The sequence below is a fragment of the Vulpes lagopus genome, chromosome 1, assembly GCF_018345385.1.
Source record: "Vulpes lagopus strain Blue_001 chromosome 1, ASM1834538v1, whole genome shotgun sequence".
Lineage (NCBI taxonomy): Eukaryota > Metazoa > Chordata > Mammalia > Carnivora > Canidae > Vulpes > Vulpes lagopus.
The window spans coordinates 37,590,025-37,615,484 of NC_054824.1; the positions used below are offsets into that span (position 1 = coordinate 37,590,025).

Here is a 25,460-nt window from a genome sequence, read left to right on the forward strand (position 1 = left end):
ACATCTGGGTGGCTTAGTGGTTGAGCATCTGCCTTTGGCTCAGGTCATGATCCCTGGGGTCCTGGGATCAAGTCCTGCATCAGGATCCTCCTGGGAGTCTGCTTCTCCCTCTGCCTATGTCTTTGTCTCTCTGTGTCTCACGAATAAATAAATAAAATATTAAAAAAAAAGAACTTTAGTATTGACTCAGCTTTGCATACCTATCGTCATGGCCATACAGAAACACCATAGAAGATAATCAGTTTCCTGTCTAGGACTGCTGGTTGCTAAGCATTTACCAGGACATTACTGAGAGAAAAAAAACATTCTACCTATTAAGGATTATTAAGTTTTCTAAGATGAACAACAAATAGATTTTCTTTTTAAAAAATATTTTATTTTATTTTTTTAAAGTAATCTCTATCCTCAACATGGGGCTCCAACCCCACAACCCTGAGATCAAGAGTCATGTGCTCTACTGACTGAGCCAGCGAGGTGTCCCTGGACAACAGATTTTCTTAACTGTCTTTGTTGTTGGTTGAAAATGAAAACATTGAAAAGGTCTGAGGTGAGATATGAAAATTCTAAATCAGGCAATATGTTTTATAAACATGGAGGGAATTTTTAACAACATACATATTTCTGAAACCAGTAATTTATATAAAGGATGATGACAGTCATTTTGCTTTTGCCTTTGTCTGCTTGAGATTCTCTTCCTCTGCTTTTCCCCCACTCTCTCTCTCTTTGTAAAATAAATAAGTAAATTTTAAAAAGAAGACTTAATAGCAAAAAAAATAACAATTAAGGTGATAATAATGCCAAGTAATACTTTATAGTAATATCTTATGAAATGGGTATCATTGTCATCTGTGTTGTAGATAAGGAAACTGAGGCATAGAGAGGTTAAATAACTTGCCTGAGGTTAGATAGCTAGTAAATGTGGAATTGGGATTTTAACCAATCCCAATTTGGCTCCAGTGCTGAGCTCCTTTTTTTTTTTTTTTTTTTAAGATTTTATTTATTTATTCATGAGACACACACACACACACACACACACAGAGGCAGAGACACAGGCAGAGGGAGAAGCAGGCTCCATGCAGGTAGCCTGGCATGGGACACGATCCCAGGTCTCCAGGATCAGGTCCTGGGCCGAAGTCAGTGCTAAACCTCTGCATCAACCGTGTTGCCCCCAGTGCTGAGCTCTTAATCACAATGTTGTCTTAATAAATTGTCTTATATTAAAATCATATTTATGTTATTTATTTATTATTATTTATTTATTTACAACTATATTTATTTGAAAAAGAGAGAGCAGGAACAAGGGGGTGGAAGAGCAGAGGGAGAGGGCAACATAGACTCCCCTGCTGAGCAGGGAACCTGACATGGAGGCTCGATCCCAGGACTCTGGGATCCTGACCTGAGTAGGAAGGCAGATGCTTAACCGACTGGGCACCACCCAGGTGCCCAGGATCTTATATTTTAACACAAAATAACAACAACAAAAAAGATACTTTGATATAATACAAGCTCTTTTTACTTACACATGCCTGGCACATAGGTTCTCAATAAAGCTGCCAAGTGAATGGCCTGTTCTTACTGGTATATGTTGGAGGGTCCTTTGGAAGACCAAAGAAAGGCTGAAGAGTCAGGTTCTCACTGGCTTCTTTTTTTTCAAGAGCTTAAACTGCACCACTGGGATTAATGCAGCAACGAAGAGGAAAATCTCTTAAAGTTCATGTCTTCTGATGCTGCAGGGAACCCAGAGGCTAGCTAGGAGTGGGAGACATCCTACACAACGCTGACATGCCGCGCAGTGCCACTAGAGGGGGGAAAAGATTCATGACAAACCTAAGAGGCTGGCACCTCCTGTTGAAACTGAAAGAAGTCTGCTCACAGAATTTTCTGAGCTCGGAGAAATAACTAAAGCGAAGTTAAACTCCGGGTAGACTATATCTATATATACACACAAACACATGTGCACTTATAAGGAAATGTAGGTGCATTTGTTGTGCTGCCATGAGTTAGTTATAAAATCTTGCAAGAGTCTTGTTCCAGCCCTCTAAATCAGGGTAACGGCAAGACATATGAATATGCAGAGATAAGAGCGATTAGGAGACGACGGCGGTGACTGCGGCCGCCACCGAACAGATGGTGAGCGCGGCCGGCAGCCAGAGCGCGGGCAGGGCGGCCAGGGCTCAGCCGACCGTGAACCGAGGACGCAGCGTGACTGACTGCGGGACACCAGAGCTTCCCAAGCCCCGCCGCTCCCGGAGCTGCACGAATCGCCCAGGATGCCCGGGGCCCACCTCGTGTTCACTGACCCGGGGGTGCGGCCCCCCAGATTTTTATGAAACTCCTCTGGTCGTTCTAACGTACAGTCCGGGTTGAGAGCTTCTGAAATGGAGGTGGGAAGGGGGAGGAGCAGAATGATCTCCGTGCTCCCTGCCGCCAGGCAAAGAAGTGATGGGGTGCGTTTTGCTAAGTCTTCCCTTGTCACACCTGTCATACCCATAAGGCAGAGTGTCAGTGCGCTTAGGTGGCAGGCCTCCAATGAGAACCTGAATGTGTCCTGACCTCCTTCCCTGAGCAAGGGGTGAGGTTTCATGCAAGAAGTAGTTAAGAAGTTCCATTTGTTTTTTAAAAGGACCCCCCTTGGAAGGGAAAAGGGAGTGCAGGGTGCAGGGTGATTCATTCTTTCAGTAAATATTCTTGAGTGCCTGCCATGCTGTGCTGGGTTCTGTGCTAGGCGCTGAGGAGCACTGACTCCGCTGAAAAGAAGCTGGCAGAGTTGAAGGAGCCTCTAGTCATTATTTGTCTCCAGTTTCTTCTTCTCTCCAGTCCTTGTGGAAGGCAGCACTCACCGGGGCCAGGAGCTCTGACAGGATCCAAGAGCGTCATTTGTCCAGAGCCAGGAGCCCTTTAGATGAGCTCAGTGTGGCCGCTTCCCTAAGCAATGCCACAGGCGTGTCTGCCACGTGGGACTCAGGAATTCACTGGTGGATTTTTTCATTCACCTATCAGGCATTTATTGACTGCCCACCACATGCCGGACTCTGTGCGGGATGCCGGGGATACATCGATGAAGAAGTAAACCCTGTTGCTTGAGCACTTGCTGTCTGGTAGGGCAGACTGTGTGTGAGTGGAAGGGGTAGGAAGCTCAGGCTCGTGGGAGTGCAGAAGAGAAGGGTTTAACCCAGACTGGTGTAAGTGATAGGAAACAATTTCTGGAGAGGACAGTCTTTTACCCTCTGTGCCCCCACCTCTGGGGATTATATTACCAAATTTTCCAGGCTGCACAAATGGTCCCTTATGCTCCCAGATCCTGTTTTGGTGTGATGTGTATTCTCCCTCTGACCCCTCTTCTTTGGCTACTTGGGTTGATTTACTCTACTGTCATGCGTTCCATAATCCCCCCCCTCTCCCCCCCGCTTTCCCAGGATGGATAATTCTACCCCTGACTTCTTTCTCTCTGCAAGAAACAGAGCATCTATCTGCCTTAAAAGCAAGGGTCCTAGGGCTCATTCTGGAAGGGGATCCAGGGCCTTCAGATTACTAAAACTTCCCCAAGGTAGCCCTCTTTTGCCTTTCAGAGATTAGTCAGGGAACGATAATGATCACAGAGCAAACTTGTCAGATAGCTAGGACTGTGGAACTTGATATTTTTTGGTCACTATTAAAGGCATATGTGTTCTTTATTTGGATAATTTGTTAATGTTACTTCTCTGTTAATACATAAATATGATTCAATAATGCAGATTTGCATTTGTGTATACAGTATTTAGACTCTGAAAACCCTTCAAAACTAATTATAGAATTATATATCCAAGACTTGTTTACCTTTCTTTCATCTTAGATTGGACTACTGGCCAGTGACAAAGGAGCCCCAGGAGTTCCTGGATGCACTTACCAACCTTCTGGCTTTCAGTTCTTGATGGAGACATGTAAATTAGCATCACTTGTACACAGTCTATCTGATGTCCTTACCCCAGAAGGGTCCCAATTGGCTGACTTATGGATCAGGACCAGTTTTGTGGCCACACTGTTGGCACACTGGGTGTAATAATGCTTGCTATTATTGTGCTTTATATTCAAGATTTGGTAGGCTCTCCTATACATTTTTTTTTTTTTTTAAGGGCATAAGAAGAGTAGAACGCAAGCAAGAACTTCTGGGTTCAGGCAGTCTGCAAATGGTTAACTCTCCTCTTAGGTTTTTGTGAGCACTGATCTGGTAACTAAATTTGGGAATTTTGCTTTCCTAGGAGTATTAAAATTCTGCATAAACTTTAAAGTATGAAATGAAGAAGTAAATAAATAAAGTGCCCATACACATTGATTGCTCTTGAATATTTTTAGTCATAGCAATGAATAGGAGTTTCAGTTTAAATTATAACCAAATAAAAGGTTAGAAATTAGATGCTGCAAAGTGTGTCTTCAGTGAAAACACTAGTTTAATGCAGCCTCAGAGCAAAATGTGGCCACAAGCAATTATCTTCAAAACAGGAATAAACAAAAAGAATATTCCAGGGAATATATTAGCTGTTTTTAAAAATATGTGCTAAGTGATCCATAAAATGTTCTTCTTAACAGCATCCTTTACTCTGTAACATGCCATAGACTTGGCTGTCAAGAATGTCTTAACGGTGACTTGCAAACAAAGACTCATCACCTCTGCTAAAATAGCAGAGATGCTATCAGCAAAATTAAGAACGGGTGATGATTAAACAGCTTGTAGATTTAACAAAAACCCACAACGGCAAACATGTGCCTCTGCTTCTCTATTTGTGGAGTATTCTTGTCTGAATTATAGAGGGAGATTTAAGAAGGATTCAGCGTTGAAAATGCATTGTAGGGGACAGTTCAGGGAATGGTCCCGCATATGCCCTTCAGAATAGGAAGAAAACAAGAGTAAGAAAACTGGAAAATCTTGTCACCCCACCCAGGGTTATAGCAAGGCCTGATTTGCATACCTGCCTGAGAAACTCTGACAAGTCATCACGGTTCTTCTCTTTGCTGATCAGATGGGAACAATTTGAGAAGAGCTGATGAGTCTTTGCTAGTTGCAAAGAAATTTTTGACATTTTATCTATGTTCTTATTAGAGTGAAAGATTCTGGTAGATAATTTAGAAAAATGTTCTGTTTACCATCTGGCTTCGAATCCTTTTGCCTCTATTGAATTTTTCTCCAAAGTCACTGATGACCTTCTCTTTGCCAATTCCAAAGGACCTTCCCACACTTTATCTTCTTGACTTCTTAGCAGCACTGAACACAGTAGAGCTCTGGGGCTTGGAGCACTGTCTGCTGGCCCCTCCTCTGACACACTGCCCTGTTGCCGGGCAGTCTGGCTGCTGTGTTAGTCTTCACCAGAGCCTTCTTCCGTCTGCAGCTCCCTAAAGCTTTATGAGCCTTAAATTCTGTGGTGATCGTCTTCACTCCCACATTTTCCTTGGAGTGACACTTCCCCAAAGCATCTATGTCTGTGCCAACGACTACCAAGTTAGTCTCCATTCCAGATTTTTCTCCTGGGCTTCTGGTGCAGGGCCCCACCTGCCTGCTGGGCCCCTGCCGTGATCCTGCAAATCAACAGTTGCAACAATGCACACTCTTCCCACAAGCCAGACTCCGTGTGACCAACCCCCTTCCCATCCCTCCGGATGTACCATCCTGATTCCTCCTGTTCTCTAACTCTGTCTTCTCCAACCAGTAAATATCCAAATCCTGTAATTTTCTCATGTCTGAAGAGCTCTGAAGTCTGTTCTTCGTGATTCTTTATCACGAATGGCTGGTCACCAGCAGATCCAGGTATTGTAACAACAGTGGTCCCTCTTTCAATTCGTTCCTTGCAGTTGGTCTTTGTTCTAAGTATTAGATTAAAGCACCGTCTTGACAGATTTATTTCTGTACTTAGCCTCCATGCGTCTTCCTGCTTGTTATAATGGCTCCTGCTCCTCCTTATGTTCTCCACCTCGTACCAGCACATATACTTTATAATGCCATCTTCAGATCTGGTTCTCAGCAACCGCAGTTCCCTCAGTCTAAACTCACACCCCTTATAATAACCTAGCTAGTACCTACAAAGCCACCAGATCTCTGCCTCAGATCCCCTTCTTCCAGAAAGCTTTCCTGGATGCCAGCCTCCCCATAAGTGCCAACATTCTGTCTGTCCAAATATCTTGGACTTCTACTATTTTAGTGATCTGTTGCTCTGCATCATAACTGACTGTACTTTGCTGGCAGCCTTTCCAGACTCTAAGCAGGGATCCATCATTCTTATTAATGTCCATCTTAGTGTCTAGTGCAGAGTAGAAGCTCCACGTTTGTTTGTTTGTTTGTTTGTTTTAGAGTGAATGAATTGATCCTTTGGGAGGAGATAAAGAGTTTATAGTCAGGCCTCTGTGTAGGTGGGGGGGTGGTGGTGTGGAGGAAGAGGAGAGGTAACTTCTCCCTTTCACAGTCCTTTTCTTGGGATGGTGCCTAGGAAGGCAGCAAGCTCACCTGCAGGAAGAAGAGGGGAGAAGTCTACCTGGGACATTGCCTCATGGTTGGGTAGAAAAATTGCTCTTCCAGCCCTGAGTGGCGTTACTCTGAGTGATTCCCCAGCACAGGTGGTGAGGACATAGCTTCAGGCGGTAATAGGAAGTGCTTCCTGGGGAAGGGGGTGCAGGCAGGCAAGACCACAGACGTTTGTAAGTTGGGAGCACCCCTCAGAGGAGATCAAGAAGCGCTCTTCTTCCATGACATACCATGGGAGGCAGTGGAGCTCAGAAAGGAGAGGGTCTGGGCTGAGCAGGCTGCATGCTGGGAAGGCAGGAAGGAGCCCAGACACCTGCAGGCTATAGGAGCATTTATACAGTGCCCATCATGTGCCCAGCACTGTTGTAGTGCTCTGCAGATGTTAATTCAATTAATCCTCACCACCCTACAAGGTCAATACTACTGCCCTCCTCACTCCACTAATAAGGAAACAAGGCACAGAGAAGTGACATGGGTTGCCCAAGGTTGCACAGAGGCTATCATTTCTTGGATAACTTCTCTGAGCAGCTCCCAGGAGGGTGAGGGGCTGGGAGTAGAATTAGCTAATGGTTGGCTGCAGTTTCTTTCTTTCTTTTTTTTTTAATAAAGATTTTATTTATTTATTTATTTATTTTGAGAGAGAGAGAGAGAGAGTGAGAGAGAGCGAGAGTGTACAAGCTGGAGGGGCAGAGAGAGAAGCAGGCTCCCTACTGAGCAGGGATTGCTGACACAGGGCTCAATCCCAGGGCCCCAAGACCAGGACCAGAGCCAAAGGCAACTGCTTAACTGATTGAGCCATCCAGGCACCCCTGGCTGCAGTTTCAACTGAAGATTTCTTTGAGTTTTCATCCCAGACTTTATTTATTAATTTTATTTTCTAGAAGGCTGGTTTGGTTTGGGAAATAAAAGGTTGTGAACATGTGAAACACAACATACATGGTGATTACTGCATAGATATATTAAGATAAATTAAGTATGTGATACAGTCAACAGTTTCTTGGTCATTTCTGTTCAGAATAATGAGTAATCTCCATTGGGTTGTTTGGTTATCTTTACAAGAACAACAGGTTGTATGATATTCTGATTCATTTCTTGACAACTGACAAAAATAGCTGTATAAAACAAGCTCACAAGAGAACAGTTGTTGAGGATCTCATTAAGAATGGCCTTGATCTTAGATAGAGTAATTCTATAAAAAAATGTGACTAAGAGGCAGGTAAGGTTTGCATTGGCATCATTTTAAGACAGAGCTCATTCTTCAATTGCCTAATAAATTCTTCACATAGTACTTCTATGATGCCTTGATATGCGGATCTAAGAATTTATCTAGCTAGTTCAGTATAGGAAAACAAATACAAACATTTCTTTTTATTTTTAAAGATGATTATTCTGAGAGCTAAAATAACAAAGACAAGAAATAATAAGTGTTGATGAGGATGTGAACAAAAAGGAACACTTGTGCACTCTTGGTGGAAATGTAAATTGGTGCAGCCACTGAGAAAGATAGTATGGATGTTTCTCAAAAAATTTGAAATACCATATGATCTAGCAACTTTACTACTGGTTATTTATCCAAAGAAAATAAAACATTAATTTGAAGAGCTATATGAACTTCTATGATTATTGCAGCATTATTCATAATAGCCAAAATATGGAAGTAAACCATGTGTCCACCCATAGACAAATAGATAAAGAAGATGTGATATATATGTTCCAATACACAATGGAATATTATGCAGCCACGAAAGGGATAATATCTTGCTATTTGTGACACATAAATGAACTTAGAGGGTACAGTGTTAAGTGAAATAAGTCGGACTGAGAAAGGCAAATACCATATGATTTCACTCATATATGGAATCTAAAAAATGGAACAAATGAATAAACAAACAAAAAGCAGAGTCTCCCCTATAAATACAGAGCAAAATTGATGGTTGCCAGAGTTAAGTGGAGTGAGAGGCTGGGCTAAAAGAGTGAAGAGGAATGGGAGTATGGCTTCCAGTTATGGAATGAGTAAGTCACGTGAATAAATGCAAAGTATGGAGAATATAGTCAATATACTGTAATAGTGTTATATGGTGTCAGATGGTAGCAACAGTTGGGGTGAGCACAGCATAATGTTCAGAGGAGTTGAATCACTATATCATGCACCTAAAAATAATGTAGCATTGTGTGTCAACTATACTCAAATAAAAAATTATTATAAAAATTATTATGTTGAAACTCTTATAATATAGACTTGGATATAACTTTTAAAATTTATGTATTATTTATATTACTTATTATTTTGAATTAATAATTTTATGTTAATTTTTGTGAGAAATACTGTGCAAGATTCTTACTTATGTAGTATTTACACAATGCCAAGTACAAGCTTGAAAGGTAACAGCCAACCTCTTTAGATATTCCCAAATATCCAGATGTTTGTTATTCTGAGGGAACATATCTGAAGTAATTGAGGGGTTTATTTTTAATTTGAAAATTTTGATACTGTGCCTGAGAAAATATTTTTAAACAGTGACAGGAAAACTAGTATCTTGCCATGTGTTATTTGATTTGTGTACTCTCAAATTTCATATGTTAAAGCCTTAGCCCCCAGCACCTCAGATTGTAACTGTATTTGGAGGCAAGGCTTTAAAAGAAGTGATTAAGTTGAAATAAGACCATTAGGGTAGGCCTATTAGAAGATGCCATTCTTATAATGGTGTCAATATAAGAAGAGGAGATTTGGACACGGATATGTGGGAGCATAAAGGAAAGACCGTGTGAGGACACAGTGAGAAAGTGGCTATCTGCAAGCCAAAGAGAGAAACCTGAGAAGAAATAACCCAATTGACACCTTGATCTTGGACTTCCAGGGTCCAGAACTGTGAGAAAGTAAATTTCTATTGTTTAAACCATATCGTCTGTGGTATTTTGTTGTGGTGGCCCTAGCAAATGAATACATCATGATACGATGAAATGTGAGTGTGTAGAATGTTCAAGAGTTTATCAATTTGCTTGTCAATCTGTTTACTTCCCTGCTAATATCATGCTTCTATTTATTTATTTTTTAAAATATTTTATTTATTTATTTGGGGGAGAGAGAGTGAGAGAGAGCACTTGCACAGGAGCACAAGGAAGCGGAGAGGGGAGAAGCAGACTCCTTGCTCAGCAGGGAGTCAGAAGGCTCCTTCCCAAGACCCTGGGATCATGGCCTGAGCAGAAGGCAGATGCTTAACCGATGGAGCCACCCAGGACCTCCTGATCTTTCTATTTAGAAACTAATTTCTATGAGTGAATGAAAAGAAATTTAACGTTGTTTCTATTAAATAATTAACAAGATACAGAACTTTTGTTAAAAATAAGTACCATCTTCACTCCCAGAAATGAGTTTAAAACACATTTCCAGCAACTTTGTGTACTCCCACTAAATAATATTTTGAGAATGATCTGTGATAATCCTGGAGAAATTATACAAAACTAAGTATTCCTCTGACTTTTAAGACATATTGTGGAAATGTCTAAGAATAGCTGTTGTTCATTACTATAAAAAGTGATGTCAGTTATTAAAAAGAAAAAAAGGTTTCAAAGTGCTTTTGGGTAACATAATCCAGGCAAGTTCAGACAGTGGCCTTAGTCATCTCAGATAATTTTTACTCTCAAAAACAACTAGAAATTAGAAAATGGTAGATGCTTAATAAATATTAATAACTCAAATAAGAACATCAATTTTGCTCTCTGAGGATGCAGTGGTTTTGTTTTCCATGCTGTCATCTTTGCAATGGAATGATTATTTTCTGTTAGACATCTTAATTTTTAATTTGGCTTTTAGGAGACTATTATTATTACTGTAAGAGCTACTGGAGGACAAAAGGCATAGTCAACTATTCATATTAAGTGAGCAAACGACCAAAAAATAACAAGGAAAATGCCAAAACCAAGTTGCTGTTTTAGAGATGAATAATAGATGGTTCACGCTTGCAGTTGGTAACATATATATTTTATATATATATATATACACATATATATAAAATACGACTTTTGGTGAGCTGTTAGAAATGGGTATGTCTGGCAAGAGACATTCTTGCCACCTGCTATACAGCTTATTTATTTAACTGAACTCAAGAAAAGGATACTTTTGCATAAGATTTAGGGATTTATACAAGCAAACTCCTTTTCAGAACTGACAATTGTATTGGTTGGTCTTCTAATCATGTATTTTTAGAAATTAAGTAGTATCAAGAGTCAAAGATTTCCAATTAAGTTATTAACTATTGAGTGTAGCTCTTGTGTTTTTAGAGAATTCACAAATTTAAGGGGAACTTAGAAGTGATGTTTAAAAAACCCACTAAGTAGAATAAAGATATGGGGGAGGAAAACATCCCCCTCCAGTGTCACAAAGGAGCAAGCAAAAAGCTTCAGAGATTCACAAAAAGAACATACATGTAAATAATAAAAGTCCTATTAAAAGTAAGAACCGTGAAAGAATTCTGAAAAGCAAGGGAATTCTGCAAAGGACTTTACAAAAGTCAGGCAAGTTTCAAGAGGATGGTATAAAAGTAAATCTTAAGCTTCCGCTAAAGTGCTTAGCTAGCAGCATAAACCTATTTCATTTTCTTTCTTACGGCTCACAATTCTTTTTATAGGTTGTGAGGCAAAAGCAGAAAGCTTCAGAAAGTCTTGGGAAATGAACAAATTGGGTTAAGTATGACTTTTAGGAAACCTAATCTGTTCCCATTAGATAAGATTTTATGGTACTTGTTGCAAGTCAGACCAATCTGTGGATGAATTGCCCCAACTTTGCTTTAGGGTCTTTGTGGGATATAATGAATGAATGTAAAGAATTTCAAGGTGACTTCTTGACCAGCAATGTCCAATAAAACTTTCTGCAATGATGCAAATGCACTATATCTTCTGTGCCCAGTACAGTTGACACTGGAGGCTATTGAGCATGTTAAATGTGGGTAGTGCCTTTGATGAACTGGATTTTAAGTTAAATTTAATTTAAACTAATTCAAATTTAACTAGCCTCATGTGGCTGCTGGCCATAATATAATGCAGTTCTAGATTCTTTCTGTCCCTTTAACTGAAGGCTTCAAACATCATTTTACTACAAATCCTTGGGTTTTCTGGGCTTAAATATTACCTAAGGCTTCTAGGCTCCCCAGGGCTTGGTTGATCAAGCCAACTGTCTAAACTGGGGTACTTTGAGAAAAACAGGTAGTATCAACAATGAACAATTATGATGAGACAAGAGGCATAATCTGGGATTGTCCAGGACACATAAGAAGGTATGGTCCTCCACTCATAGGGTTTGTTGCTCAAGGGTTCTATTGGGAAGTAACTGGGTTCCACTTCACTTCTTTTTTTGGTTGTCATTACAGATAAGGTTTAAGTATCTTCTTGGGTATGCATTTTTATCAACCATGATTTTCTTTGCCTTAACAAACATTTATCAAAATCTTTATAACTAATTTCTGCTTTCCCAGTGATTCCCAAACATCAAGTAAAGCAATGTCTAATGATACAAAATGACCAACTAAAAATAGAAGTAAATAATCAGTCATGCTGATCTCAGAAATCAGACTAAGTATCTGGATAGCTAAGTTGGGTTGGATATTTTAAGTTTTCTTCCAGCTTTTTGGTAAGAGTAGAGACAGCCAAAAAGATCAGAGGTATTTCTTTGCAAATAAAGTCACTTGGAGTTCACTGACAGATTAAAATTCTCCCAAAGGGATTAAACTAGGCAGGCTGAGCTTGCAGCAGTTTATTTAGTCCAGATCCTAAATTTTGGAGGGAGTGGATCATGGAGATGCAAATGTAAGTTGCTTTGGGTACTCTTTTAGATTTTGCCATTGGAAGAGGAAACATATTAACATCAGCTTTTAAACTGAATATCTATTTAAAGAGTATTTAGAGCCCCAAATGCCTTCCTTGCCTCATCTCAGTGGATGGCTGCCAATTGTATTCTCATTCCAGCAGAAGTCTGGGGTTTTATTCTCTGGAGAGATCTCTAAACTGCAGGAGGCTGGGCGCATAACCTAACCCTAACCCCAACCCGAATCCTAACCCTACTCCCAAACTCTAACCCCTAACCCTTCACTATAAATAACCCTCTGGAGAGATCTCTGAAATGCAGGATACCAGATATACACCCTAAGCCTAATCCTAACCCTAATTCGAAATCTGAGAAAAAAAATAAGAGGTGGTATCTATCTATCTATCTATCTATCTATCTATCTATCTACAGTGGAATGTTACTCAGCATAAAAAGAATGAAATCTTGGCCATTTGCAACGACGTGGATGGAGCTAGAGAGTATTATGCTAAGTGAAATAAGTCAGTCAGGGGAAGACAAATACCAAATGATTTCACTCATAAATGGAACTTAAGAAAAAAAACAAATGATCATAGGAAAAATAGAGGCAAACCAAAAAACAGACTCTTAACTATAGAGAGAGAACACAATGATGGTTACTAGAGGGGAGGTGGGTAATGGGATGGGTGAAACAGGTGATGGGGATTAAGGTGGGCACTGGTGATGAGCACCAGGTGTTGTATGGACATACTGAATCACTATATTGCACACCTGAAACTAATATTACCCTGTATGATAACTAGTTGGGATTTAAATAAAACAAAGGATCACCATTTAACATTACATTTCAGCCAGAAAGGAACAAGTCACTGCAGAGGACTTTAGGTTTCCCCCTTTTAGAACTGAACCTGTTTTGAATTAACCCAGTGGAATTTTTCTTTGATAAAAGAAACAGAACATGGAGCAGAGCATCAAGTCATAAAAATAATTTAAAAAATCCAATTGCATCTATACATGAAATGTCCTGAAAGCCACAAATTCTCAGGACAGGCCAATTCTCATGGAATCTCACTGGCATGGCTGACATTTCAAATCCTGCCTCCTTTTATGACACACTTTGGGCCAAACACAGTAGAGTTTTGTATTAAGAAAATATATTTCAGAATTTAATAGGCATGTGAATGAATAGAAGCAGAGAAACTAATTATTTCAGGAAGTTTACCTGTAAGAAAAATAACTTAGCAATATAGTAATTCAAATAATCAGAGGTAGGTCTCTGACTCATTTTGTCAAAGGTTTTCCACCAACCTGATAGCCCGAATGACAGTTTTAAGTGGTGGGGTGAGGTCTTCTACTGATACATCACACTGGCATCCCTTCTCATCATATACATCATCAGTGCCAAGCGCTGTGTCAGCTGCAAGAGAAAATTGCCAGTTATATAATACCACCACCAGCAACTGAACACATGTTTGCTGAATCAGTCTCACATTGGAATAGGGGGGATCTCAGAGACTAAGCTTATAAATCAAGAGATGTATAAGGTCAGCCAGTTGTTTTTCCCAATATTGTTCCTTCTCCTGTTTTCTACAACCTTATTAATTTTATGTGATTTGACACAAATACCTTTCTGAGCTGTTTTCCATGGGGAAGATGGAGCTGTTGACACACTGTCTTTCCAGTAGTGGTGATGGATTTGTGTTGATCCACCCATGCTCTTTTGCCCAGTTCTTTTGGAACTAACTGCCAGCATTTAAATAACAGCTGTTTTGAGTTAGGCAAACAGTCTTTGGATACTTAACTAACTGGCCTGTAAATATAGAGCTTGAAGCCCATGACATTGACCCCATTAGCCCCATGCCCCAAACAAGTGTGTAAGCAGCCATGTCCAAGAACACTGACTACTTATCAGTTACTGGGCACAGGCAGCTCAGAAGAGAGATTGCTTAAGATAATACAGCCAAAGCTGAGGAGATTTTCAGACTGGAAAATAAAATCAGTTTCTAATAAATGGAGCAAATTAATTTTCGGGTTGATTGCAAAGTTTAGAAAAGGGGGGAAGGGTTATAATAAATACCAAATTAATAAAGATTTATAAAATCCATAAAGAATAAACTCATGTCATTGCAGCTTTGTTTTTGGAAATAGGATATTGAAAACAAGTAAAAAATTCTGGAATGGGTGAGTGGGTTAAATAAATATTGGTATGTTTGTATAATGGAATATTAGGAAGCTGTTAAAAATGACGTTGAAGGCCAATGACTGAGAAATGTCACAAATTATTATTTTTTAACAATCTATATATCTATCTGGGATTAATAATGATTTTATTCTTTTTCCTTGGCTATATTTTCTAAAATTATTACAATGAACATGTATTACCTTGGTAATCAAGTAAATAAAGTAATAAAAACACACTCATGAGAGACAAGTTACATAGCTTCCAAATCCTATTTAAGCCTCTTTAAAGTTGAGATACACTAAAGCACTAATATTGTTTTCTGTTGCCTTTGGTCTGTGCAGTGTTCATTTCCTAAGTCATGAAAAGAAGAGAATTTGCCATGAGTTGTCTGGGTTGGGTTCAAAATCCTGAAAGGCTATTAGAAGCCCATTCACTGAAGCAGTGCTTATATTTGGACTGCAGCTGGTGTATCATTGAGTGAAGCTATTTACTGTGTCATTGCTCAGTTTACTGAGCGGCCAGACTGGAAGGATTGGCATGAGGAGAGATATAGATGGGTCCTCACAGCCCTGCTTTATGGTCCTTTTGGTCCTTCTTATCCTCAACCTAGTAAGAGGAAGAGACAGAGCTACCACCTCACAATAATGAAGATAACAGCAACTACTCTTTGAAATTCATGCCAGGCACTGAAGGGAAGCTTCTGCAAATGTTAGTTTCCTTACTTAGAGCCACTCTACAAGTTAGTGGTGATATTATGCCTGGTTTTTTTTTGAAGCCAAGATGGAGGCTCAGAGAAGGTTAGTATCTTACCTTAGGCCACAAAGTGGTCAGTGGAGCGAGTGAGTTGCAGAGCATGTTACTAAAATCCAGTTCCCCGAGGCTCTTTACATTGCATCCCCCAGTGTTAGGATGCATTCAGGGTTCCAGCGTGGGCTCAGCAGTGGCATGCCATGTGTCAGGGAAGAGCAGGGGAAAGAGCTCCCTGCGTGTGCTGCCTTGTCAGTGCAGCCTATCCCAGCTTATAACTTCTCTCCAGAGAAGCTTGCCAAAGTTTAAATGAGAGTACACATATTAACTCTATCTGACACTTGGTTTGACTCAGGGATGAGATTGAGGGTAGCTGGCCCATTTCATTCGATTGACCACCTACACAACCTGGCCCTTTGAGTGCACAACAGGCTCAAAGTTAGATGACATTCTTCTAGGGACTGTTTGCAATTTCTTCCTCTGATTCAATCCTAACTTGCTCTCAGTTGGTATAGTAGGCTGCATAGTATGGCCCTCAAATTCACGTCCACTTGGAATATTAGAATATACTTTATTTGGAATAAGGGTCTTTACAGATACAATGAAGGTAAGATTCAAGATGAGATCACACTGGATTAGGGTGGGCCCTAAATCCAATGGAAGTGTCCTTATAAGATAGAAAAGGAGAAGGTACAGGAACAAAGCAAAGATGGAAGCAGAGACTGGACTGATGCATCTATAGGTCAAGAACACCAAGAATTTTGTGCAACCACCAGAAGCTGAGAGAGACATAGCATGGTTTCTTCCTCCAAGACTCCTGAAGGAACCAACCCTGATTTCAGTCACCCTGATTTCTTGAACTGTGAGAGAATAAATTTCTGTTGTTTCAAGATACCCAGTGTGTGGTCATTTGTTATGGCATCCCTAGGAAACTAACACAATGGGGAAAATTTTTCTTCATTGTTTCCAAACCTTCACTCAAGGACAGTAATGATAATAATAATAATAGTAGTAAGTGCTTTGAGGGAAATATAATTATGTGTCAAGAATGTTAATTGCTTCAAGCCCCCACAAGAGGTATGCATGATTATCCCCTATTTTACAGATTATGAAAGTAAGGCATAGAAAGCTAAGAAACTTGCTCAAGTACAAATGAAGAATAAGTGATAGAACCAGAATTTAAATCTAGGCAGTTGGGTTTTGGAGCTACACTGTTCAACACTGCCTGACTTTGAGTCTCCCTTCTGCCTCCTTCCAGATTTGTCTTTCTTCTCTCTTATTGCCATTTGGATTCCCTTCTCTTGCATTACATTTGCATCCATGTGGCTGTGTGCAACTGGCTCTCATGGTCTCAGGTGAAGTGACCCCAAACACTGAGTGAGAATTGTATTCAGGGGAGCGTGCTTACCATGGCCATGTGCTAAGCCAGTGCATACCCTAAAGGAGACTTAGGAATACACCTACCCTGGAGTTGCAGGAAGGGTGTGTGTGGGGTGAGAGATGCAGAGGGCTCACATATAGGTTGGATGGTCACCAGGTGCCATTATGGAACCCTCTGAGATACCCAAATGTTAGCTCCCTAAAGGAAATATCAGGTAACACACTTACCAGAATTCCTGGTACAGGATTTACAGAAGCATTGTTTTAAAGATTTGTTTATTTAGAGAGAGAGAGAGAAAGAGAGTGAGAGCATGGGGGAGGGGCAGAGGGAGAGGGAGAGAGAATCTGAAGCAGACTCCACACTGAGCACATGCCTGACATGGGGCTCGATCCCATGACCTTGAGATCATGACCTGAACCTAAATCAAAAGTCAGACACTTGATTATGTCATCCAGGCACTCCCTTTGCAAAAGTATTTTATGCTGCCTTTCAAAAAAGAGGCATGTGACTGCTTTCCCTCATCTGAACTCTAGTGAGAGGCACTTCTAATATGGTCCCATTTTTTATTTCAGAAAACTGGGGAACACTGGAGAGGCTACCAGGAAGGTGGGAGCATCTCACTCTATTGGCATCTTGCTTTTCATTATTAGGTTTTGTGCAGACCAATGCTCACATGACCTTAGACACCCATAACCTACGTCTCCCAAAATGCAAGGGCAGAGGGGTAGATGTGTGGTTGGAGAGCAGAGAGCCAATGTTGGCTGAAAATGTAGCCCCACCCAGGTGCCTTAAAATTCATTAAGGGTTTTAAGCCTCTAGGAATCATGTGAAAGACATGTAACATGCTATTAACTTCCCGGGAAAGAAAATAGACATCTCAAGATAGTTATGAAGGAGAAAGACTGCATTTTCCCCATTTTTGTGGCTTTAAAATAAGGAGAAAAATTTCCTAACTAAGCCCTTGCTTTAATATATGCTAGCAAAGATATAGTTCCTATTCATTTGTTCTGACCAAACCTACAAAAAGTATTTTTTTAAGACTAAGAATTTATGTCTTGAACAATCAAGTTATTGATGGTATAATAGTATTCCACAATAAGGTACATTTGGATACGATGCAGTTGGTGACTGACTCCTATCTTCTTCCAGCCTGTTCCTAAACAGAATGGCTGGGCTGGGGATCTTATTGGGGTACAGAACAGGAGCGAGGTAGAGCAGCATCAGGCTGGAAGGAGATCATTTTGGAAGTTCCCAGTTTCATTTACAGTCAGAGTGAACATTACTGGAATCTTCTGCTATATATGACCCTGAGATCATGACCTGAGCCGAATTCAAGAACCAGTTGCTGAACAGAGCCACCCAGGTGCCCTCAAAACTTCACTCTTTATAAACCTTGGCACCGTTTTTTTGAAAGGAGTCACTACTGTTTTTATGCACAAGAAGCTTACATGTTCATAGATTAAAATAAAATCAAATTGTCAAAACATAGCAGAAAACATTTGTTCTATCTGCAGGGGGATGATAATGCCCTGATGTTTGGGTCAGTAGAAAAAATTATAAAGGGGACAGCTGACAGTTTGATCATGAATACAGAAAACGTTAGTACCTGAAATAACTAAATTACAATGCAAAATAAAATGCTTGATTGGGAAGAAAATGGAAGGATATAAAAAGGCTTAATATTTATAATACATAAAGAGCTTATTTGAATGGATCACAATCCAAACTATAAATCGGAAGAGACCACTGGTATTAAAAATGACAAAAAACTATTTAATCTAACTAGAAATAAAAAAATACAAAGTTATGTGAAAGTATGGACTTAAATCAATTTAATTAGCAAAATAATAATAGTTAATATTAACAAAATTGAGATAAATCTGGTGTACTCTGACATTGCTAGTGACGATGTAAATTGGACAAAATTTTATAATCAGCAATCTTACAACTTTATATCAGAGAAATTTTCTTGGGAAAATAATTTCAAAAAGGAAATAAAGGCAGCTTAATGCAATAATGTTTTTTTTTTTATTAATGCAATAATGTTAAGTGCATTATTGCCCATTGTAGAGAAATAGTTGTAGAAATTTCAATGTCTCAAAGTAGGAAACTATAAATTATGGTAAATTACAGTATTTGACCATAAAGGTGTACTACACAGCTATAAAAAAAGATAATTATCAGTAGTATATAATAATAAGAAAGTATTTATTTTTAAATGTTCAGTAAGATTAAAATGTGAAATAAATATTCATGTTGATTATGACTATGTATGATAATATATAAAAAGAAAACCAGCTAGAACAGAATATATAAAAATAAAATTAGCTGTACTGGGTTTGAAATTATAAATGATTTGTATTACTTTTGAAATTTCATAAGAAATTTAAAGATGTTTTTCTTTCTTTTTTTTTTTTTTTTAAGATTTTATTTATTTATTCATGAGAGACACAGAGAGAGAGAGGCAGAGACAAAGGCAGAGGGAGAATGCGGGAAACCCTACACGGGACTCAATCCAAGGACCCTGGGATCACACCCTGGGCTGAAGGCACATACTGAACCACTGAGCCACCCCGGATCCCTAAAGATGTTTTTCTATCACAAAAATATTATATGCTTTTTGAAATAGAGTATTTAGAAAATATAAAAACGAGAGTGAAGGAAAAAAATCTTCTCAAGTTCCCGAACTTAAAGGAAATCACTATTACAATGTAATTCTTACAGTAAAAGTGTGAGGGCTAGAAGTTCACAATGTATTTTTATTTTGGGAATTTAAATGAAGCATATTATGATTCTATTTCCATTATGCTATAGGGCACACACTTAAAATGGTCACTATTCATGGTGATGATAGCTAATTTATTACTTTATGTTATGGATTAGAATTTATTTTCCAAGGGTTCCTTCCTTCTGTGGCTGGTTGTATTTCAATTACCTTTCCCCATGAACATTTCCCAACCTTAAATATCATCCTAAAATTAGAGATTCCATTTTAGCCATGTGCTAGTCCAAAGGCAATTCCTTTAATCTGGCTGGAGTTTAGAATAACTGCTTGGGCCCCGCTGTAGAGTGTGATTTCATTTCACTATGTCCTTGGCTAGGGCCTTCTTTACTGTTCTCTGTCAGATGCTGCTAAGTCATCAACAAGATGTACTGGGTTCTCAAGGTACTAATAAGGAACCTAGAAAAATACTACTGATAATATACATTTTTTTCTAGTTTTTTTTTCTTTTCAAATACTTTTTTAAAGTTTGTTTTTCTCTCATTATAATAGTAGTACATGCTCACTATAGAAACTTTGACTTTTCAATTACATCATAAAGAAGGAGAAGAGTATGTTTAGAGTTTTAACACTAAGGGAAATGCTATTAAATTTTGGCCTATTCCCTTCCACTCTCTTTTCCTCTGCATTATCTGATGTTTAATGTCAAAGTCAATTTGTCAACCCAGATTGCAAGTTGGACATCTCTGGTTGCCATGCCAGGGAACTTTATTTGCAGAGCTCAGAGGTCCTTGTTCAACCTCACCTCATTATAGTCTTTCCATTGCATGCTCCAGCTCCTAAAAGTTTCTCGAGGTACTGTATACAACCCCCATCCACTCTCCTCTCCTTTTCTTGGGTTGGGGGAGGGTGATTAGCAACTCAACCTCTGTTGAGTTTTGCAGTCGATAGATTATATTACGTGTAGGACACCACAAAAGCAAGGTGGCCTTCTTCCCTCAGGGAGAACATCAGAATATTTAGGACAAACCATTTACATTTCAGCATGCATGTAAGTTTTGTGCCATTTTGAAAACTAGAATTTTATTTTGAAGTTTAGCAATTACTCATATTTTGAGTTATCTAAAGCAAAGAGGATGAGCTATAGAGGGAAGCATGACAAAGCTGAGAGTCTCAGATCCAGCTCTGCAATTACAAGCCCTTCAAGAGTTTACCACCTCCATGAAATGCAGCCTGATCCCCGGCACTGACTCAGCCCTGTCTTTCTTTACTGTGAACACATATCTCCAAGACTGTTACTACATAGGATTATACTCAGTTGTTTACAAGCCCCCTTTTTTTTTTGCTAGATAGTAAACTCTGTGAGGGCAGGGACCATGTATTTCATTTATGTATCTGGCTACCATGATGTATCTTCTCATCCATGTATGTCTGCTAAAATACTCCGTGGTACAGAGAAGACACTCAATGAATGTTTGCTTCACAAAATATTTCCCCCGGCTCCATGACAGTAGTCCCTGTTGAATAATATCTGGATTTAGGATTTTAAAACTTGGTGGTCGGGTAGAGACGGCTCTTCACTGTGTTCTTGTTTACTTGGTGAATCATCTCCCTAAATTGAGAGACAAGTGTCTTCACCAAAGAAGTTGTCAGCTGAGAGGTCATGATAGCTCCAATCTCTCAACTTTGTGTTCAGAGATGGATGAGTTCAGGGCCTTTGCCTTGGGCCCTTTGTGGCCCAGAGGCATGGGCTCTTTATTTTATTAACGATAGCTGTAATTCACTCAGTCCTTGGATGTGAGGTGGTTGATACAAATCGAAATTTAAAATAGAATACAAATTGTAATTTAAAATAGAACACTGCCAGTTTGAAAATGTTAGGCTCATTTGACATATGAGGAAACTGTTAAATCACCTGCCTAAGAGATAAGATTTTTTTTTTTTAAAAGATAGGATTATTAAGGGCAGAGCAATCATTTAAAAATTGAGATCATGTCTTTCTGTGTGCAAGTCTCCAATGGCTCCCTACTTTTTCCAGGATAAAAGCCTAAGTCTTTACTAGGGTTGCAAGGCCCTGTATGTCTGTCCCCCATTCCTCCTCCCACCACCCCTTCTAGTCTGACCCATTTCCCCTCCATTTTTCCCTTGGCTCTTTTCTCTCCAGGCTTGCCTTCTCTGTCCCAGCCCTCCTAATTGCTCCTTAAAGGAGCCAGGCACCTCTCCTTAGGGCTAAGTTTGAGGAATCCTCTCTAGAAAGCCTGGAGGCTCTTCAGCTGCTTTGGGTCTCTGCTCAGTGTCAGTTCTTTAGAACTACCTGGACCACCCTATGTAAGGTTACTTACCTCTCTATTCCACCAATCTGTGTCCCTTACCTTTCCCTCCATTTTCCTTTTTTCACAACACTCATCCTCTTATAAACAAACAATTTATTTGTTGGTGTTTATTATTTGTTTTCCCTACTAGGATGTAAAATCTACAAAGACCAGGATCTTGTTCTCTGATGTATCTCTAACATCTAGAGGAGGAGGGTGATAATATTTAATAAGAGAACCAACAGGGTAAGAGAGGTCCCCTGTCTCTGGCCATCTATATTACCGATTACAAAGTATAACTTAATAACTAACCTCTGGATTTTGGCCTCCTTGTTTTCTCTTGTACTATACTGTTTTTTTCTTTTTTTGTGTGTGATTTTTCATGACTAGGTATACTTTGAGATCCTACCGTAAAAAAATCCATTCTCATAATGTTTACTTTTTACAGGATTTTATTTTATTTATTTATTTTAAAAAATATTTATTTATTTATTCATGAGAGACACACAGAAAGAGGTAGAGACACAGGCAGAGGGAGAAGCAGGTTCCATGCAGGGAGCCCGATGCAGGACTCGATCCTGGGTCTCCAGGATCAGGCCCTGGGCTAGAGGCAGGCGCTAAACCACTGTGACAGTGGGCCGCCCCCTAATTTTTACAGGATTTTAAAATAAGATTTTTTTTTAGGCCATATATGAAAAACGCACAGCTAACATCATACTTGAAGATGAAAAATTGAGAGCTTTCTTAAAGATCAGGAACAAGACAAGGGTATCCACTCTTTCCTTTTTTTTAAATTTTTATTTATTTTATTTATTTATTTTTATTTTTATTTTATGATAGTCACAGAGAGAGAGAGAGAGAGAGAGAGAGACAGAGACATAGGCAGAGGGAGAAGCAGGCTCCATGCACCGGGAGCCCGACGTGGGATTCGATCCTGGGTCTCCAGGATCGCGCCCTGGGCCAAAGGCAGGCGCCAAACCGCTGCGCCACCCAGGGATCCCCGGGTATCCACTCTTAACCATTTTTATTCAACATAGTACTGGAAGTCCTTAGGCACAGCATTCAGACAAAAAAAAAGTTGCACCAAAAATAATAAAATACGTAGGAATAAACTTAACCAAAGAGATGAAAGATCTGTACTCTGAAGGCTATAAAATTGATGAAAGAAATTGAAGATGACACAAACAAATGGAAAGATGCTCATGGATTGGAAGAACAAATATTGTGAAAATGTCTATACTACCCAAAGCAATGTACAGATTTAATGTAGTTCCTATCAAAACACCAATAGGAATCACCATGTTGTACATCTGAAACTAACACTCTGTGTCAACTATAATTTTTATTTTTTAAAGATTTGTTTATTTGAAGGGTGGGGGAGAGAGAGAGAGAGAGAGAGAGAGAAAACAGGAGAGAGAGTGCATGCACATGAGCAGGAGGAGGAGAGAGGGAGAGAGACTCTCAAGCAGTCTCCACGCTGTGGGGCTCCACCTCAGGGGCTTTGACCTGAGCCAAAACTGAGTCAGATGTTTAACTGACTGTGCCACCCAGATCCTCCAGCTATACTTTAATTTAAAAAATAAAATAAAATAGGATTTTCTCCCAGTGGTCCATGAAAATATTTAAGAGGCAAAATAAGTTTCAAGTAAAAGAAGAAATAACTTCTATAGTAAAACTAAGGGAATATTTGTTGAGTGAACATCACCCATTGCACTTTTATTTTTAGGTGGAATGCTGCCTGCTTGTAGGTTCACTTTAAATTATTGGGTCTATAAATTAATAATTAGTCAATAGTAGAAAAAATTTTAACAGCAGTACAATAAGCAAGAGGGATCTCTCTCTAGCTATCTAAATCATCCATACTAATATAATAAAGAAGGCAATCCAGACTTATTTTTCTCTTCAGGAACAATGTAACATTAATGGAAATGTAATTATATTACAGTGAGACATAGTGTAACTTCATATGTCACTTTTGGATATTTACTCTTTTGTGCTTCTCCAAATGTGGCCTTTATCCTAGTATCTTATTTTGCTTATATTGTAGGGACACATTTTGAAATTTCAGTCATGTGGTCATTTTTACTCAATTCTGAATTTTAGGAGATTTGGAGTAAATAACTTAAAAATGAGTTTTTATTAAGGATTCAGAAACCGTCTCACTGAATTCCCATAGAAATAAAAAAATAATGTTACAAGGACATTTTTCATGTATCTGTGAATATATTCCTACTAATTTTTTTCCTAAGTTGTAGAATTAAAATGATATAGTATTTGAAAAAAATTCTGAAAAACCAAAAATTTATTTTTATTGAAAAAAGTCCAAGTATACATATCTACAGCATACATTGATTTCAAAATAAAATATTCTCTTGAATTTTTAAGGCAATGTTCTAGTTAAAGATCTAACTTTAAGGCAGCCCCAATGGCCCAGCAGTTTGGCGCTGCCTTCAGCCTGGGGTATGATCCTGGAGACCCGGGATCAAGTCCCATGTTGTCCTCCCTGCATGGGGCCTGCTTCTGCCTCTGTCTGTGTCTCTGCCTCTCTCTCTCTGTGTCTCTCATGAATAAATAAACAAAATCTAAAAAAAAACTAATTTTAATATATTTTTAAAGATTTTATTTATTTATTTGACAGAGAGAGCACAAGCAGGGGGAGTGGCAAGCACAGGGAGAGGGAGAAGCAGGCTTTCTGCCAAGCAGGGAGCCCAATGACTCAGGACCTTGGGATCATGACTTGAGCCAAAGGCAGACGCTTAACTAACTGAGCCACCCAGGCGCCCCTAACTTTAATATTTTGAACAAGTAATTGCATTTTTCTGTGTATTTTTTTAACTGGAGTAGATGTAATTTATATAGCAAATCTTGCTAGCACAATTGAAGATTACATAATTTAGCTGTGCTTGCTGTGTATTTTATTTTTTGGTGTTGTGACATTCTTGACATGGAACAGAAAATTTGGGACCCAGAATAGTCCTAGTACCCACATCAGAAATGAAGAGGTACATTCAAATACATTACCAGAGGAAGTGCAGCTTACTTTTTTCCCCCACTCCTAAACAGAGTTATATCTAGAGTATCTTGTGGATAGCACATTCTGAAAACATGGCCCTACCTGCCTTTAAAACTCCTTTAGCTCCATGGAAGACTTTCATAATAAAGAGAAATTATAGCTAATCTTTAACTGGACTTAACTACTGTGTTGTTGGCATTGCCTAGCAGCTTCCAATTTTTTTTTTTTTATTTCTAACCACAATAAGAAATACATTTAACATGACCCAGCACATGCATGCATACACACATGCACACACACATTCATACACACACACAATTAAGACAGAAATTCCCCTCAGGGTTAAGATGGTAGATTGAACATACAAGTTTAATTTTGATCCCTCAAAAACTCACTAAAGCTATAGTGATGAGCTTATTTTTAAAAAGACATAAGCCCATAAAAGGAACAGAAGAGGAGGCAGCAACAACATAATTTTGGAAGTGGGAAAGCAGATGGACAAGTTAGGTAACTGACTAGCTGATACCAGAGAGAAAACCCTATGCCAACACTGGGAAAAGCTGAGAAATAACAAAATTTACACTTTAGAAAACTCAAAAGGCTCAGGAATTGGCAGTGCTAGGTATCTCAGGGAATAACTAAGATAAGGAAGGTTGTGTGTGTAATCTACCCCATATCCTCAGGCATATGCTCTTCTCCTTTTCCAGCAGGAGACTGACTGGAAGCCTTTGGGCAAGGGGTCATCAAGTACAGCTGAAGGAGTATTACCCCCCAAACCAGGCTGTCCAGTGACCACATACAGCTGGAACTTTG

The 25,460-nt window shown here is 39.2% G+C and overlaps 2 protein-coding genes across 6 annotated transcripts in view; both read right to left on the bottom strand.

Moving 5' to 3' along the window:
* The window catches only part of KCNQ5 (potassium voltage-gated channel subfamily Q member 5), a 519,245-nt gene that overhangs the window by 13,703 nt on the left and 480,082 nt on the right, over positions 1-25,460 (bottom strand). For all 4 annotated transcript variants that reach the window (XM_041761784.1, XM_041761768.1, XM_041761774.1 and 1 more), the window contains one exon: positions 13,599-13,707. In XM_041761784.1, the coding sequence (XP_041617718.1) occupies positions 13,599-13,707 (109 nt within the window). The remainder of the gene's footprint in view (positions 1-13,598; positions 13,708-25,460) is intronic.
* LOC121494828 lies at positions 1,518-6,192 on the bottom strand. Of its 2 annotated transcripts, none has more exons than XM_041761808.1 (2): positions 5,122-6,192; positions 1,518-3,108 (listed from the first exon to the last, which is right to left on the bottom strand). In XM_041761808.1, exon 2 carries the CDS (start codon positions 2,669-2,671, stop codon positions 2,039-2,041), a length of 633 nt encoding a protein of 210 aa, XP_041617742.1. In that variant the 5' UTR covers positions 2,672-3,108; positions 5,122-6,192; the 3' UTR covers positions 1,518-2,038. The 2 variants fall into 2 exon arrangements, with proteins under 2 accessions (XP_041617742.1, XP_041617732.1); XM_041761798.1 differs by having other exon boundaries at positions 4,947-6,192.